At 47.2% G+C, this 13,763-nt stretch overlaps 3 protein-coding genes across 3 annotated transcripts; 1 reads left to right on the forward strand and 2 right to left on the reverse strand.

Moving 5' to 3' along the window:
• Nucleotides 1–18: 18 nt before the first annotated feature.
• Nucleotides 19–1,972, reverse strand: BGW36DRAFT_304829 (carboxylesterase; the record flags this gene model as incomplete). The annotated part of the gene is made up of 4 exons (XM_046212010.1): nt 19–176; nt 258–1,199; nt 1,306–1,533; nt 1,600–1,972. 4 exons carry the CDS (start codon nt 1,970–1,972, stop codon nt 19–21), a joined length of 1,701 nt encoding a protein of 566 aa, XP_046067346.1.
• Nucleotides 1,973–6,794: 4,822 nt separating this feature from the next.
• BGW36DRAFT_400585 (putative C6 finger domain protein) lies at nt 6,795–9,151 on the forward strand (the record flags this gene model as incomplete). The annotated part of the gene is made up of 5 exons (XM_046218645.1): nt 6,795–7,085; nt 7,146–7,173; nt 7,227–7,951; nt 8,001–8,797; nt 8,848–9,151. 5 exons carry the CDS (start codon nt 6,795–6,797, stop codon nt 9,149–9,151), a joined length of 2,145 nt encoding a protein of 714 aa, XP_046067347.1.
• Nucleotides 9,152–9,846: 695 nt separating this feature from the next.
• Nucleotides 9,847–13,437, reverse strand: BGW36DRAFT_304659 (putative DEAD/DEAH box helicase; the record flags this gene model as incomplete). The annotated part of the gene is made up of 1 exon (XM_046211992.1): nt 9,847–13,437. One exon carries the CDS (start codon nt 13,435–13,437, stop codon nt 9,847–9,849), a length of 3,591 nt encoding a protein of 1,196 aa, XP_046067348.1.
• Between the last annotated feature and the right edge of the window lie 326 nt (nt 13,438–13,763).

A 13,763-nucleotide genomic window follows, 5' to 3' on the forward strand; every position in this document is an offset into this window, starting at 1 on the left:
TATCCAATAGTGAGCAAACTAATGCCCGAATAAGGAAGCCAAGTTGTCACTGATGTATTTAATACCCTCCGCACGGTAAACATCCGGCACGACATAGCTGAGATGAGTAGCATTGGTGTCGAAGACGATAATCTCAGGATTATCCAACTCGTACTGCGGCCAGTGGACTTTGACACCTATTGCTATCCGTCAATGTATTTTTCTTCGCCTTTCAAGAATAAAAAGAAAGAAAAGAAAATTGGATTGATTCTACTCACGGCTCGAGTAATTCGGGTTCAAACTTGTCACAAAACTAATCCACATTCTCGACATCATTGTGGAAAGTTCTGAATAAGTTTTGGGTTTACCAGCCATGGGCTGGCTGCCAGCAGCATAGCCAGCACCTTCCGCATTGTTGAAGACGTAAGCAATTTCAGAGCCATGGTTAGCGCCGACATCTGGGCCAGCTCCGTTGTTAATAACGTCGAAAAGGTAGCTGTATGCGGGTACCCCGTGCTGACGCCAAACCTGGCTGGCCAATCTACGGGCTGCGTGAATGTTAACGTCGCCCTGGAATGCAGTCACACGTTTGTACATATACCCGTATCCTGCAGGAGGTCTTCCTATCATAGTCGCAGGAATGCCGATCTCGGGAATATCTGGGTACAGCGCAGCTAAAATATCCGCAGTGGCATTACTGAGACCCCAGTCGGTGATTACTTCGTTGAACTGCGCAGTGGTGTTGATACCCTTGATGCCGAAGCTGGTTCCCTCGTCTGCATTTCCACCAATGAGATACGGGACCTTGACGAACTTGCCCTGCTGGAGCTGTCTGGTAGCACTCTCTTGAATAAAGTCACCGTCAATGACTTGCACGAACTGAGGTCCAGCTTGGCCGGCCAAAGTATGAACAGGCACAACGGATGAGTTGTCGAAAATGTTATGCAGGGTATCAGTGGGAATCGTCCGGAGACATGACAAAGTGTCAGGCGCTGAGCTGCAGCCGGCTGCTTCCACGATGGCATCATAGAATGGCTGCCAGTCCTCAGTTGTTTGGTATCGGTAATAGGTACTTGGTGCACCGCTTTCACTGATGGCTGCACGGAATAATTTATCGTCTCGTCCGCCATGAGCAATGAGCTGGGTTCCAACACTGTTGGCACCGGCACTTTCGCCCCAGATTGTTACCATACTTGGATTACCACCAAACGCAGCGATATCTGTTTAACGTTCAGGAACGAGTTTGCTAGCCTTGTACATGTACAAAAAAAAAAAAGAAAAGGAAGAAAAAACAAAGAGATTGGAAGAAACTCATAGAATACGTACTCTCCTGTACCCAGTGCAATGCAAGGCGTTGATCTCTGAAGCCCAGGTTGGCAACACCAGCATCTTTGACTTCCTTGCTCCACATGAAACCCCAGCAATGGAGACGGTAGTTCATACTGACTGCAATCATCGGCGTGCCCATCTGCACTGACTGGTCGACAATAAAGGAGAGGTTATATTCCTGGTTGGCAGAGCTTCCTGAAGTGAAACCACCTCCGTAAATCCAAACTGGTAATATGATCCGAGTTAGCTGGGTTCTATCAACTACTACCTACCCATTTTTTCAAGACTCACCTGCCACGGGCAGATTGTCTATAGACGAAACCCCGCTCGGACGGACAACATTGAGGGTAAGACAGGCTTCAGAGGCGCCAACGGTCTGGTTGTAGCCTACACAAATTGGGGAGTATTCGGTAGCGTTTCTCGGCTCTGCCCATGAGGTGTTAAGCGATTGCGGTGTCTGTAGACGAAGATCTCCAGTGGGTTGTTGGGCAAAAGGCATGCCCAGGAAGAAGTCCTGGTCGTAATAGTGGTTGCGAACACCATAGTAGGTGCCATTAATCACGTCTACTGTGGGCGGGTTCCCCTTTGGCTTTGGCACAGCTGATGAGGATACGATACCGACGAGACATACTGAGACAACCGCCCAGTCTCGCAACTGACGCATCATAGAATAATACATATTGGCAGATATTGTAATCGATTAGGATAGCTTTTGCCCGGTCACAACAAACACCTCTGGCTCTTAAGATATAGTTACACCTTACCATCCATAAACCGGACATTGACCCAATATAAGATGGATGGTACAGAGTCAACCAAACTTTAACTATTCAGTCACCAGAGATCAAAGCTCACAAAACGTTGCTACATAGTTAACTTTCCCCAGTAATCATTGATAAGTGTAGCATTATCCTCAGTGCCGACCGGATATGGGATGCATACCCCTTTTCCGATTGGTCGATCGGGTAAACCACCTGTACAAACCATAGATATTAATCCTTATGTTGATTTCAAACCTCAGTTTCTAACCAACAATAATAATTAAAACCAAAAATTAATTACTGATACAATTATCACATTTAGTTCTTTTATGCCCAAGAGTACTACAATTCTTGCTGCGATAGTGGCGGCGTACACGTATATGCATAAAGGGTTATCAGGGCGGATTCTCCGCTCATCTACCCAGCTATCGAAATTCCTCACAATTTTCGCAATAAAAATACGGTCTCCAAGCATTGCCATTTTCATTCCAGGACTCAGAATAACTTATTCCTGTTTTTGTCAGGCAATACTTGCATTTGAGAGTCTCAATCAAGTCAGACTCGAACAATCGGGTGGTTTGGGCTGGATGTAGTCATCTTCAGATAAAAGCCAGCCTTGACGGGTATTTTCTACTGATAGCTCAGCTGTCTTTTAACATAGCCTGCCAAATATGGTCAAAATATCTAAGAATAAATTTCTTTCGACTTCTGCTTTTTTTTCCACAGCGTCTTGCAAACAATACAGCATATAAAGTCCGGAATAGCCGACCTGGTCTCCGTCTTTTTGCGAGGCTTGAGGAATTTTTCGGATCCTCCCTAGTTCTTTGATTATTTACTAAAGATATATCAATAAAGAGTGTTCTCAACTAATATCAGTGACCAATGTACAACTTCGTCAATGCAATCATTTATCATATCGTTTGAGATATCGCTCTGTTGGTCATATCTCTAGATGGGAGATGAGTCAGGGGCTTCGCATCCGGTTAAGCCTTGCGAAGGGTTTCATATGTCCGGCTGGGTCCAGAAATGGACTCATTTGCGGAGCCTCGGGAGACGGGGAGATATCGACCACACTATCCCATGTAGAGATATGGCTAACAGGGAAATATATCCAAAGACCGTATAGTCAGTGAAGTCTATGATCATGCGCATCTTCAGATGAACAAAAGTTCTGATGAATGGGCTACCGATATTTAACCGATCCTTTCCCCAAGAATCAGGAGAAGGTTAAAGCTCTGTGGTTCGAGGTAAATAAGATTGTGACAGGTACCGGCTTGTGCCACCTAGCACAAGCCAGTGACAGACACATGGTACCATATTGCACGGGCCGACAGGCATAAGTTACAAGGTGAGTTAACACAAGTCAGCCATTGGCCTGCGCCACGTGGCGCAGACCTGGCGACTGCTCATTTTCATAGGGCTATTCCTGGAAATGAGCTTTAATGTAAACACATGTCGTAACACTATCGCGATACAGATGCATTTGGTGGGTGCACACTGTTCTCGTGTAAGTATACTATTCTGATGAATATACACTTGGGTGAATTTACACTGCAGGTTGGGGTCAGATCAAGTGGACCTTCTCTGATTATATGCACTCGCAAGAGGATTGGTATAGAAGGGTAAGGATAAATAGGAGGGACCTACCGCTTTGAATCTCTTACTAACGCCGGAATGTCCAATAACATGCCTCCCGACATTGGGCTTAGCGTTAATATCTTTCTAAGTGTCAGGTTAAGTGCAGTAATTTACCCGAAATAATCGGTGGAAAACATAAGAACAAATTACAAAATATTATGTATTATCCATTTCTTATAATTAATAAAACTTATATCTAAAGCATTGCAATGATATCAAACATATGAATGATCCAACTGCATGTAATTGGCATTAAACCGGAAGTCCATAATTATGCAAAGATAATACAGTATTGAAATCACGGAATAAACAATTGCCGGCTGGAGCCATAACTGTTATAAAATCTTCCGACGCACGAGCCTCCAACGTGCTACCGAGGCAAGCAAAATCATAATTAATTAATCATTAATACGAAGGCTGACGGTTGCACGAATCAGAGCCCGCAATCGATAAGTAAATGTTGGTGCCATTCCACTCTCCTAGACCAACCGTTCTCTCTCTAGACTCTACTATAAAGGGAGAGATGAAATGGGGAAGAGGGGAAAGTAATGATCAGGAAGATCTAGGCCGGCATAGAGGGAATTGGCGGCCAATAAAATCGAAGCTCTTAATTAATCCGGCGGCCGTATCCGTATTGTTACACGGCATGGGTTAGCTTAATATCACATGGTTATTATACAATATGCATTGAATACTACCTACTACCTAACTAGTTGGCGGTAGACCTTCGCACGGACGATTAATCTCATACCAATCGAGGCGGCAGCAGGTAGATCAAGAGAACATTATGGTAATTCAATTCCGAATATTAAAAACTGGTTATACACTATCAATTGATATCTAATAGCCTGCGGTATTATGTAGGAAATAGAGCTGCAAATCCTAACCTATTTGTAACTTGTCATGGCGGATAAGGTTTGGCATTTGTTAGACTCTGCGCATCCTGTCGATCTTGCTGGATGCAGACTAGAGAGAGGATGACACTCACCCATCTCCGTAGCTTAGTCCTGAATCTGAAGAAGAAAAAGAAAGAGACATTTTGATTATTATTTCGGAAAGGAATGATGATCATCACGCATTGACAACAAAGAAAGACTACTCTCCATAATCAGACTCATTAATTGTCGCATTACCGGGCCGGGTGTTGCGACAAAGAGTTGTGCATCAGGGGTCATCATTGGCGATATAGGAAAAATAATTCCGGCCAGCGTCGAGACCTATTGTGGGTTCTATCGATTCATCTGATTTTATCAAGATTTCTCGATATGCAGAATGACAGAGAATAATGTAATGTTACTATAAATACGACCCCCCAAAGCCGCCGAGTCTATATTACCCCGTAGATCAATCAATTAATTGAGGGTTAATATCTCTATTATATCCTATTCCATATTGGAAAGCTCATGCTACCCATGAGAAAATCCATCAATCAGCTCATTATCTCTCAACTCCGTCCATACCAGAATAACTAGTTGATGTTATTGTAGGGGCAGCTGTATAAATAGAAATAGGCTGATTTTTTAGGTCGTCCATGCGCTAGTTGCGGATTGACCTTGCGAAGATAAGGAAGGATAGACTTACGTTGCAGTTGATATTGGAATTAATCGAATTAATAGAAATACTCGCCCGATCAGGAGCGACTATTGGATCCTTCGGCCCCGACATACTATACCATTGATCAAACAACATTGATCAGACATGCAGTAAAGCGCAGGGAATATGGAAATAATTCTGCTTTCATATGAATCGAATCGATGCGGGGTGCTTGTTGGTTTCTCACCGATTGGCCGGCTTAGTTTAAAAAGTGGCAGTCCTCAACTGGATTAGCAAAGCGGCTAGTTGGCGACTAGTGGATTGGCGCATCGATCAGAGATGGTGTGATCCGGCCTGTCCTGTCAGTGTCCAGTGTCAACAGAGAGTGTCTATACATAGCAGCGCTATTTTAGAGTACGCAGGCTGCGACGGTGTCGGCGGTCTTCAGAGCTCTCCTAGAGAAGTAGAAATACGACTGCTAACTGGTAGGGGAACATCATTGGATAATGTATTAATCACGTATTAATCACTGAATACTGCTCCACCCGGCCGCGCCTTCCCTTTCCTCTGATCATGTAATAATTAATCCTGGCAAGCACGACCCGGCGCTCGACGTGCCTGGAAATGGAAACCATGGAACCAACCCCACTTGGCGGTAGCACCTGCCTTGGCGTGACCCAGGGTCTCTGTGCTTCCTGTTCTTCCCCCACAAACCGCAACAGACCGTCCTTATCGATCGATGCGTGAATAATGAATCGTTACATTTACACTTACATTTTCTTTCTTTTTTCTCCCTTTTCTTTTCCCTTCCTCCGATCTTTTCATCGTGAGCTTCGTCATTGAACTCTGTTCCCCACCAGCAACAAAGCATATCGCATTGACATCACAGCTGCAGACCGTACGGTACGTGTTGGTTGGTTTGCAGACCCGTCGTCCAGAAACAACCTAGGACGGTGCTCCGTACATACCAGAGTAATGCTAATTTAACACCCATGCTAGGTGGAAACTTGGTTAGGCCGTAATCAGCCAGCACCGCGACCAACTACATACTAAGACGTACTAACCAGTATGTAGTAGAAGCAGAGGCTCTGTCCACCAACGCCCTTTTCTCCTGCACTAATCCTTGCTTGACCAGCTTCTGGCCTTCCAGAACATTGCATTCATTACTGCAAGATTATTAGTGGAATGCCCCAGCACTAGTCGCTCAATCGGTCGTGCTCCTCTCAGTCTCTCAGTCTCCAGTCTTAAACCCTTAGTGGGCCCGCTGGGATGATGGGAATGGGTGGTCGGCTCTTTATTGCTTAATCCCACCGACCCCATTGTCCGAACTTGTCCTCTTCTCATTTCTTATTAACTCCTCCGCAGCGGCCTCGCAATACCTAGATCCTCATCGCATCCATTGCGCATCGCTCTCTGGTCTAAAAGAGACCGTATCATCGCCGTCGCACGACTATCGCATCCCAATTCGAGCTAGCCGACTCATGACACCGCGTCAGAAACGAGACTCTCGTCCGCCATATACATGCATACATGTAGTTCGCTGAAGTCGGCGCAATGACCCAGCCCTACTATTCCGCTGGCCCATCCGTGGGCGCCTACCAGGATGATCCTGCAATGCAATATTATACCCCCAATACCTATCCAGCCTTTCCATTGCTGCTCGGATCCGGCTACGTCCCAGAGAGTCTGGCCTACTGGGGTTCCTCCACCCAACAAACCAGCCCAGCCCCGGTCGCTGGATCTGACTCGACACCTCACCAGCAATCGCGACTGGCAGCTGTCGAACAACGAAAACACAAGCGGACACGCAGCGGCTGTCTGACGTGCCGCTCCCGCCGAATCAAGGTAAATCGCTTGCCGTTGTAATAATGGGAGAAGGCACCGCTAATATAGGTCCAATTCCAGTGCGACGAAGGTCGGCCGATATGCGAGAGTACGTGCTGAGTTGATACTACATCTGGAGTCCAACTGACATACGAGGTGCAGGGTGTCGGAAAGGGAACCGAGATTGCGAATATCCTCCACCGAATGCGAAATCGTCCAGTCGTTCGAACAAGTCCCGGAGACAATCCTCGCGCGGGAGCATATCATCAGACGATGAGACCGGTGACCAGGGTGGGCTTGGGGTTATTCCAGATGAAGATGAAAGCGCAGGAATACTCAGCAGCCCTTCAGAGCCGGCATTGCCCAAAAAGAAAAGTATGCAATCAATTGGCCAGCGTCGGCCAAGGGAAGCATCCGAGGCATCATCCGCGAGCAAAGCTATATCACAATCGCCAGCGTCAGATCTACTACAGGCCTCACAATCATCCAGTCCATTCTCCAGCCCTCAATATAAAAGCAACTTTGTGCAGCAACCCGCGCGAGACTTGGCCCAGGTTTTCAGTAAGCGGCAATTCAAATCGGGTATTCGCTTTCTCCTGAAATACCACCAAGAAAGAATGAGTAACAATCACTACTTTCTGAGCCACGAATGCAATATGTTCTTCCGAGGCACGTTGTTTGATCTAGCAATGGAATATGAGCCGCTCCTCTATGCGCTCGTCGGTTTTGCTGCATATCACCACACTCTTGAAAAGCCCGATGGAAAGATGTATGATTTCCTAAAGTACTATGACCGATCCCTACAACTTCTCCGGAAATCGCTAGCGTCGAGTGAAAAACACAGTGAAGCAATGATGGCCACCGTTCTTCAACTATCCACCTTTGAGGTTTGTTATATTGCTCTCCCAGTGAGATTTCAAGCTGACGCCGCTTTAGGAGAGTATCGGCGACTGGGTGAATCTCGTCGATCACCATCAGGCCGCAGATGCTCTGATACATGAAATGATCACTCCACAAAGCTCCACTCAAAATGAAACGCACCGGTTCCTTCTCATCTGGCATTCCCGATTCGACCTTGTTGCGGGTCTTATTGCCAAAAATGAGGCTATATTAAGTCGTGAATGGTATACAACTATCGACGAGCACGACGCTGCCCAAGCAGCTCTCAGCCCTGATGATTTGACGGCTCAATTACGATTAGTCTCTTCACGAACGCGGCTTTTTGCCATGGATTATGCCTCATTATTTGCACGACTAGGCCGTCAACTCGTCAGCTTTGATGACTTCGTCAAGGAACTCAATGAGATGGACACGACAGTCCATATGCTCCATCAAGTTCTAGAGCAATACGATAATTGTCCCGAAATAACAATGCCCAGACCTGCTGTCCCCCTACAGGGGCCAGAAGACGTCCTTGACACAGCCATGCCTTGTCGATTTTACAGAGATTCAATGTGGAGGTTGAACTTTGCCTGGGCGGATTTACTCAGCACCGAACTCATGTATAAGTACCAGACACACATTTCCATTGGCCGTCCCGAGGGGCCGGAGCTTCAAAGGATAGCGCTACAGATCTGTCACCACGCCGAGAGTATAGTCAGATGGCCCGAAGTCGACGTCGGAACCGTCATCGCCTTTCACAATTGGCTAGTGCTGACAGCCATGTTTTTGCCGCGAGACCCTAAACATATGATGTGGAGTCGACGGATGATCGCTCGGATTGAAATCAACGGGTATGTGTAAGTTGATTGTAATGGAAAATTTGCTGATGATTTCTCCCTAGATATATATATCCCCCCAAGGTACGGGAAAGCCTTGCAGAGCTCTGGGGTGATCAGACGGTGCATCAGTGGTGGGTGCCAGACGAGGGAGGATGTCCCGAATTAGTCAAAGAAATCCGCACTCTGACGGAAGAACGCACCACGAATCCACGGGATAAGATCCGAGAAGATGTCCGAGACATGAAGTCCCTCTTCTCGAAAATGCGTCTTGATGACGTTGGTAGTCAGGGCAGCAGTCCACTGAGCGGGACGCTGACGGGGTCATCACCTGCTCAGTCGTCGCCATCTGGACAGGCACCTCCATAAAATCTCATAAACGTTCACGATGAACTCGATATACGAAAGAAAACCCTTCTTAATGACTATATAATGACGACTAGAGCATGACTAAAGCGGCAGGCCAACAGAACTCTAATCTCGAACCCTAATAAACTCCATTCACTATATATATAAAGACATCTGCCTTTTCTTGTCGTTATTATCTATTTGTTACTCGAGAGCGAGTCTGATCGAGACTGTTACTCATTCTCATTCTTGTGATGTCCTTGTATGAAGTGACTGACTTGACTGGAATCAAATCTACATATATGGGGCTTTGATGGCTGTCTGCTACGTATAGAATAAATACCCTGGTTTGGTTGATGTGTGTATTATACCAATTTATCATTGATAACTGTTCGAATGCTGTACTTTTTCATCTTGTAGTTTATGCAATTCCTACTCAGTCGAGATTTCGATGTTAATTAGGCCTCTCCTTTGCTTTTTATGTCTAACGCAGAACTTTTAACACGAAGTTGCATGATCAAGGGATTTTCGAGGTGGCAGTGGTCGCTACTGTGCCGTATATCAGCATTTTGCACGAAGAGAGGATAACTCTGGGTGAGTGGTCTGGTCATGGTCTGTAGTATGTGAATTAGGATCATGGTGGTAGATGGGGCAGTATAAATTACAAAATTATGCACTAATCCAACTCTCAAAAATATGCTCTACTTCAACATTATTTAGGGAGAAACCATCGACTGCACGCCCCCATCCCCGTGATAAACCTTCACCCTCCCTCCAACCCTCGCCTTGACTTCCTTCGCCACAACAACAGTCTCATACCCCCCAACAATCTCTCCACCTCCTTCATCGCCCTCAAAATCTTCCCCCCACGGCAACGCATCAACATCAATCTCCCATTCCAGTAGGCTCTTCAGCACCACTCCGGCCCCGGCTTTGCTCATCACTACATTGCGTTCTTTACAACGCTCGTCGCACACGCACTCGACGCAGCCATATGGCGTGATGCAGGTGCAGGCCTCGATGCGAGCGACTGCGCGCCGCAGCAGGCTGTCGATGAATTCGAAGGCTTTCAGCGCGATTCCGCTGCCAGAGGATCCGCCTTTGGCGTCGTAGAAGGTCAGCCGCGCGGGACGTTGGCGGCGCGGGGGTTCGAGGGCGGGAATGTTGCTGTTGATAGATCGGGTGGAGTTGGGGATCCGGAGGTTGCGCTCAGTGTTATTGGGGTTGGTGTTGGTGGAATCATTCGCTCGTTTGAGGTTCTTGCCCAGTTCCTTCTTGGCAACTTTGCACTCAGTGCGGACGTCGCCGGGAAGCGAGACGACGAAGGTTGGCAGGAGGGAGAGAACGGCGTGTTCGGCAGCGTGGATGGCAGCAGCGATGTTGAGATGGCGTGACTCAAGAATTTCGAGAGCACGCTTGGGAACGTCAAGCCACATGCCCTTGGTAAAGATATCGATGGGCGGGTTGTCCACCTGCACGGCGTCGAGGACGCGCCCGCGCTTGTCGATCTTGAAGAAGCCGTACACGACCGCGTGGATCTGGATGGCGCCGTAGAATGCGCGCGAGTTCGAGGAGCCGGGGATATGGCGGATGGCTTCGGTTTCGATCGGGTCGATGTCTGTGTAATCGCGCTGTTGCGTGTTCCAATCCACCTGCACCTCGACGACACGCGCAATCCGTTTGTGGGTGTTGAGCTCGCGGACGACGTAGGTCAGGCCCTGGTGCATGAAGATTCCGCCTTCGTATATGGTGAAGAAAGCCCGTGATTCTTCGACTTCTTCAAGGACGATGTTTCGGTTGTGCGTAATGTCGATGACGGCGAACGTGCTGTCTTCCATGTCTCGGATGGATACGTATTGGGATGGCTTAGGCCGGAAACGCTCGTTGCAGTGGAAATAGCCAAGAGAGTCTTTGACGAGGCGAGTAGAGGCGAATTCCGCAAGTTGTTCGCCAAAGTAGGTTTTGTCTTCGTCTGGTTTTATAGGGGCCTCGAACGCAGCGCATTGGACGTGGCCTTCCAAGACAAGCTCGTTGGTCAAGTCGACTTGTAACTCGCAGTCTGGCTTAGTGAATATTTCGTCTGGATTGCTCATATAGTGTTGATCCGTTGGAAAGCTATCGCCGATGAGCACAGCCAAGGAATCCTTGTTCCGCCGACCAGCTCGTCCACTCTGCTGCCGTAGGTTTGATATTGAAAATGGGAATCCCAGAGTAAGGACGGCATCTAGAGAGCCGATATCCACTCCCAGCTCAAGTGCGTTTGTCGCTACTATTCCCATCAACATGCCCTCAAACATCTCTTTCTCAATGCGGCGACGATCCTGCGGGCTGTAACCTCCACGATACCCCATAACCAGCTTCGCAACTTCTGGTCGTTCCAATGTTTGGAATTCGTTCTTGACTGCCGCCAAAACAATCTCGCACTGTTTCCTGATTCTGCAAAAGGCGATGACTCGAACGCCACGTAGAATTAACTGGCAGAATAATCGTGCTGTTTCGGCAATGCTGTCTCCTCTACCAGAGGTAGGATCATGAGGATCTTTGAATGGGGTATTCCAACAGATGAATTCCTTCCTGCCAGCCGGCGAACCATCAAAATCAGTCAGACAAACATCGTCCACACCGAAGATAGTCTTCATGTGGTCAACCGGGTTGGCAACAGTCGCAGAACACGAAATAAACTTGACATGTCGGTTTCCCACTGCAGCACAAATCCGACGCAAACGGCGCATTATGAACGCAACGTGAGATCCGAAAAGCCCATTGTATGAATGGAGCTCATCAACAACCACGAACTTCAAGTGCTGCAAAAATGTCCGCCATGAGCTTTCCTGGGGTAATATGGTGATATGAAGCATATCAGGATTAGTAAATATAATTCGACCTTCATCGCGAATCATGTTGCGTTCACTCATAGGGGTATCTCCATCAAAGGTTTCAACGATAGTACCTTCTAGGCCTTCCATGAAGTGTAATAATTCTTTCATACTACGCTTCTGGTCTTGCGCTAGAGCTTTTGTCGGGAAGATATAGATACCTCGACTGTTTGAATCGTTCTCAAGTTCGTGCAGCATTGGAATTTGGTAGATCAAAGACTTGCCGGAGTTTGTTGAGGTCGAGACGATGACGTTATGTCCATCGTATATATTGTTTATAGCCTCCGCTTGGTGCGAGTACAGTTGAGTTATGCCTTTGGTATTGTACAGCGCATTGACAAGGTTCTGTGATAGCTGAAAGGACAAGTCCCCGTACACAGCCGGCCGTGAGTCGAAAACCCTGTGGCCTTCTGGGACTATCTGTGCCGTGTACCATTCCGATTCCCTAATCTCGGCGATAATCTCAGCAATCGACTTGCGCTCCTTGGGTATCTCATGGGGGACACGGGTAACGGATGGCGTATTCACTCCGCTTTTTGTTAATGGCACTGGGATCACTTTCTCATTCTCCAACCGTTCTGAAGGATCCACACTTTCATCCTCACATTTTACCAAAAAAGCATCAACAGCATCTGAGAACTTCTTGTTTCTTTTTTCAATCAAAGCCAGCATTTGTTTCTGGCTGTAAACTGGCATTTTCAGCTCATCGTTCCTCAGCCTCTTGATAGGTCGTGTTGGTTCACCTGTTTTGCTATGTGAGACCTGTCGACGGAGATCTTCGTCAATAAACTCGAATAATAGAACAGGCTGCGTTACTTGAGAATCATCTTCAACAGTCGACGGATCATCCAAAGACGCCTCGCTAGGAAGAAAGCCGCCGCCCAGGTTGGCACTTTTCTTATTCATCCACTTATAATCATCTCTTCCTCCTTCTCCTGCCCCCATGACTTCCAAGGCTGCCTCATCTACATATTCAAATCTAATTGCACGCGGGATGAAGACTTTGATCTTCGACACATCGTCTACCGTAAGGTCTCGACCTCCCATTTGGGCCTGCACAGTCGCTCTGATGGTTTCAAATGTAGTAGCGAGGTGTTTTCTCGTACAGCAAAACGTGTAGACTAGATTTAGAGCTCGGTGGGTTTGGCACAAACTTTTGAAGGAATCCGGCCAAGGACCTGACGGCGTCCTTGACGACTGCTTTTTGGGGGCAGTTCTTGCGCCGCGAGCCTTCCCTTTTTTAGCCTTTTGGCCTGTATTTGAAGAAGTATCATGGCTCTCTGTTGATGCTGTTGGTTTTACCGATGATGAGTTCAGGCTTGGAATTGTGGTTGGGAGAGCTTCAAGTGGCAAAGCCTGCAATGCAGGTTCAATGCACGGATCGGGGCCGGTTCTTGAGCGATCTAGAATATCCTCATTGTTGTCATGCATGGGATAAGCTCTCTTAGCTTGATTCATAAAGGGTGATGTAACAGCATCGGCCATGATACCCGATGAAGCCCATGGTTGGTTGAAGAGAGAGCGAACGCAGGCTATCTGATCGCGAAAGCATACGCGTGGTCACGTGAACCCATATAAACTAATCAGACTAGACTAACTCTCGCTCAACCTCCTACTAATACTGTATTTATGTTCTAAGCCCGAAGCGAGCTGTGTATATGATGAATACTATTTATTCGTTGCTCATGTAATCATCCAAATCAATAAATATATGGCATTTTGATTGAAATAGCGACGGACCAGGACGGCCCTCGACT

Source organism: Talaromyces proteolyticus, assembly GCF_021365285.1.
Source record: "Talaromyces proteolyticus strain PMI_201 chromosome Unknown BGW36scaffold_12, whole genome shotgun sequence".
NCBI lineage: Eukaryota > Fungi > Ascomycota > Eurotiomycetes > Eurotiales > Trichocomaceae > Talaromyces > Talaromyces proteolyticus.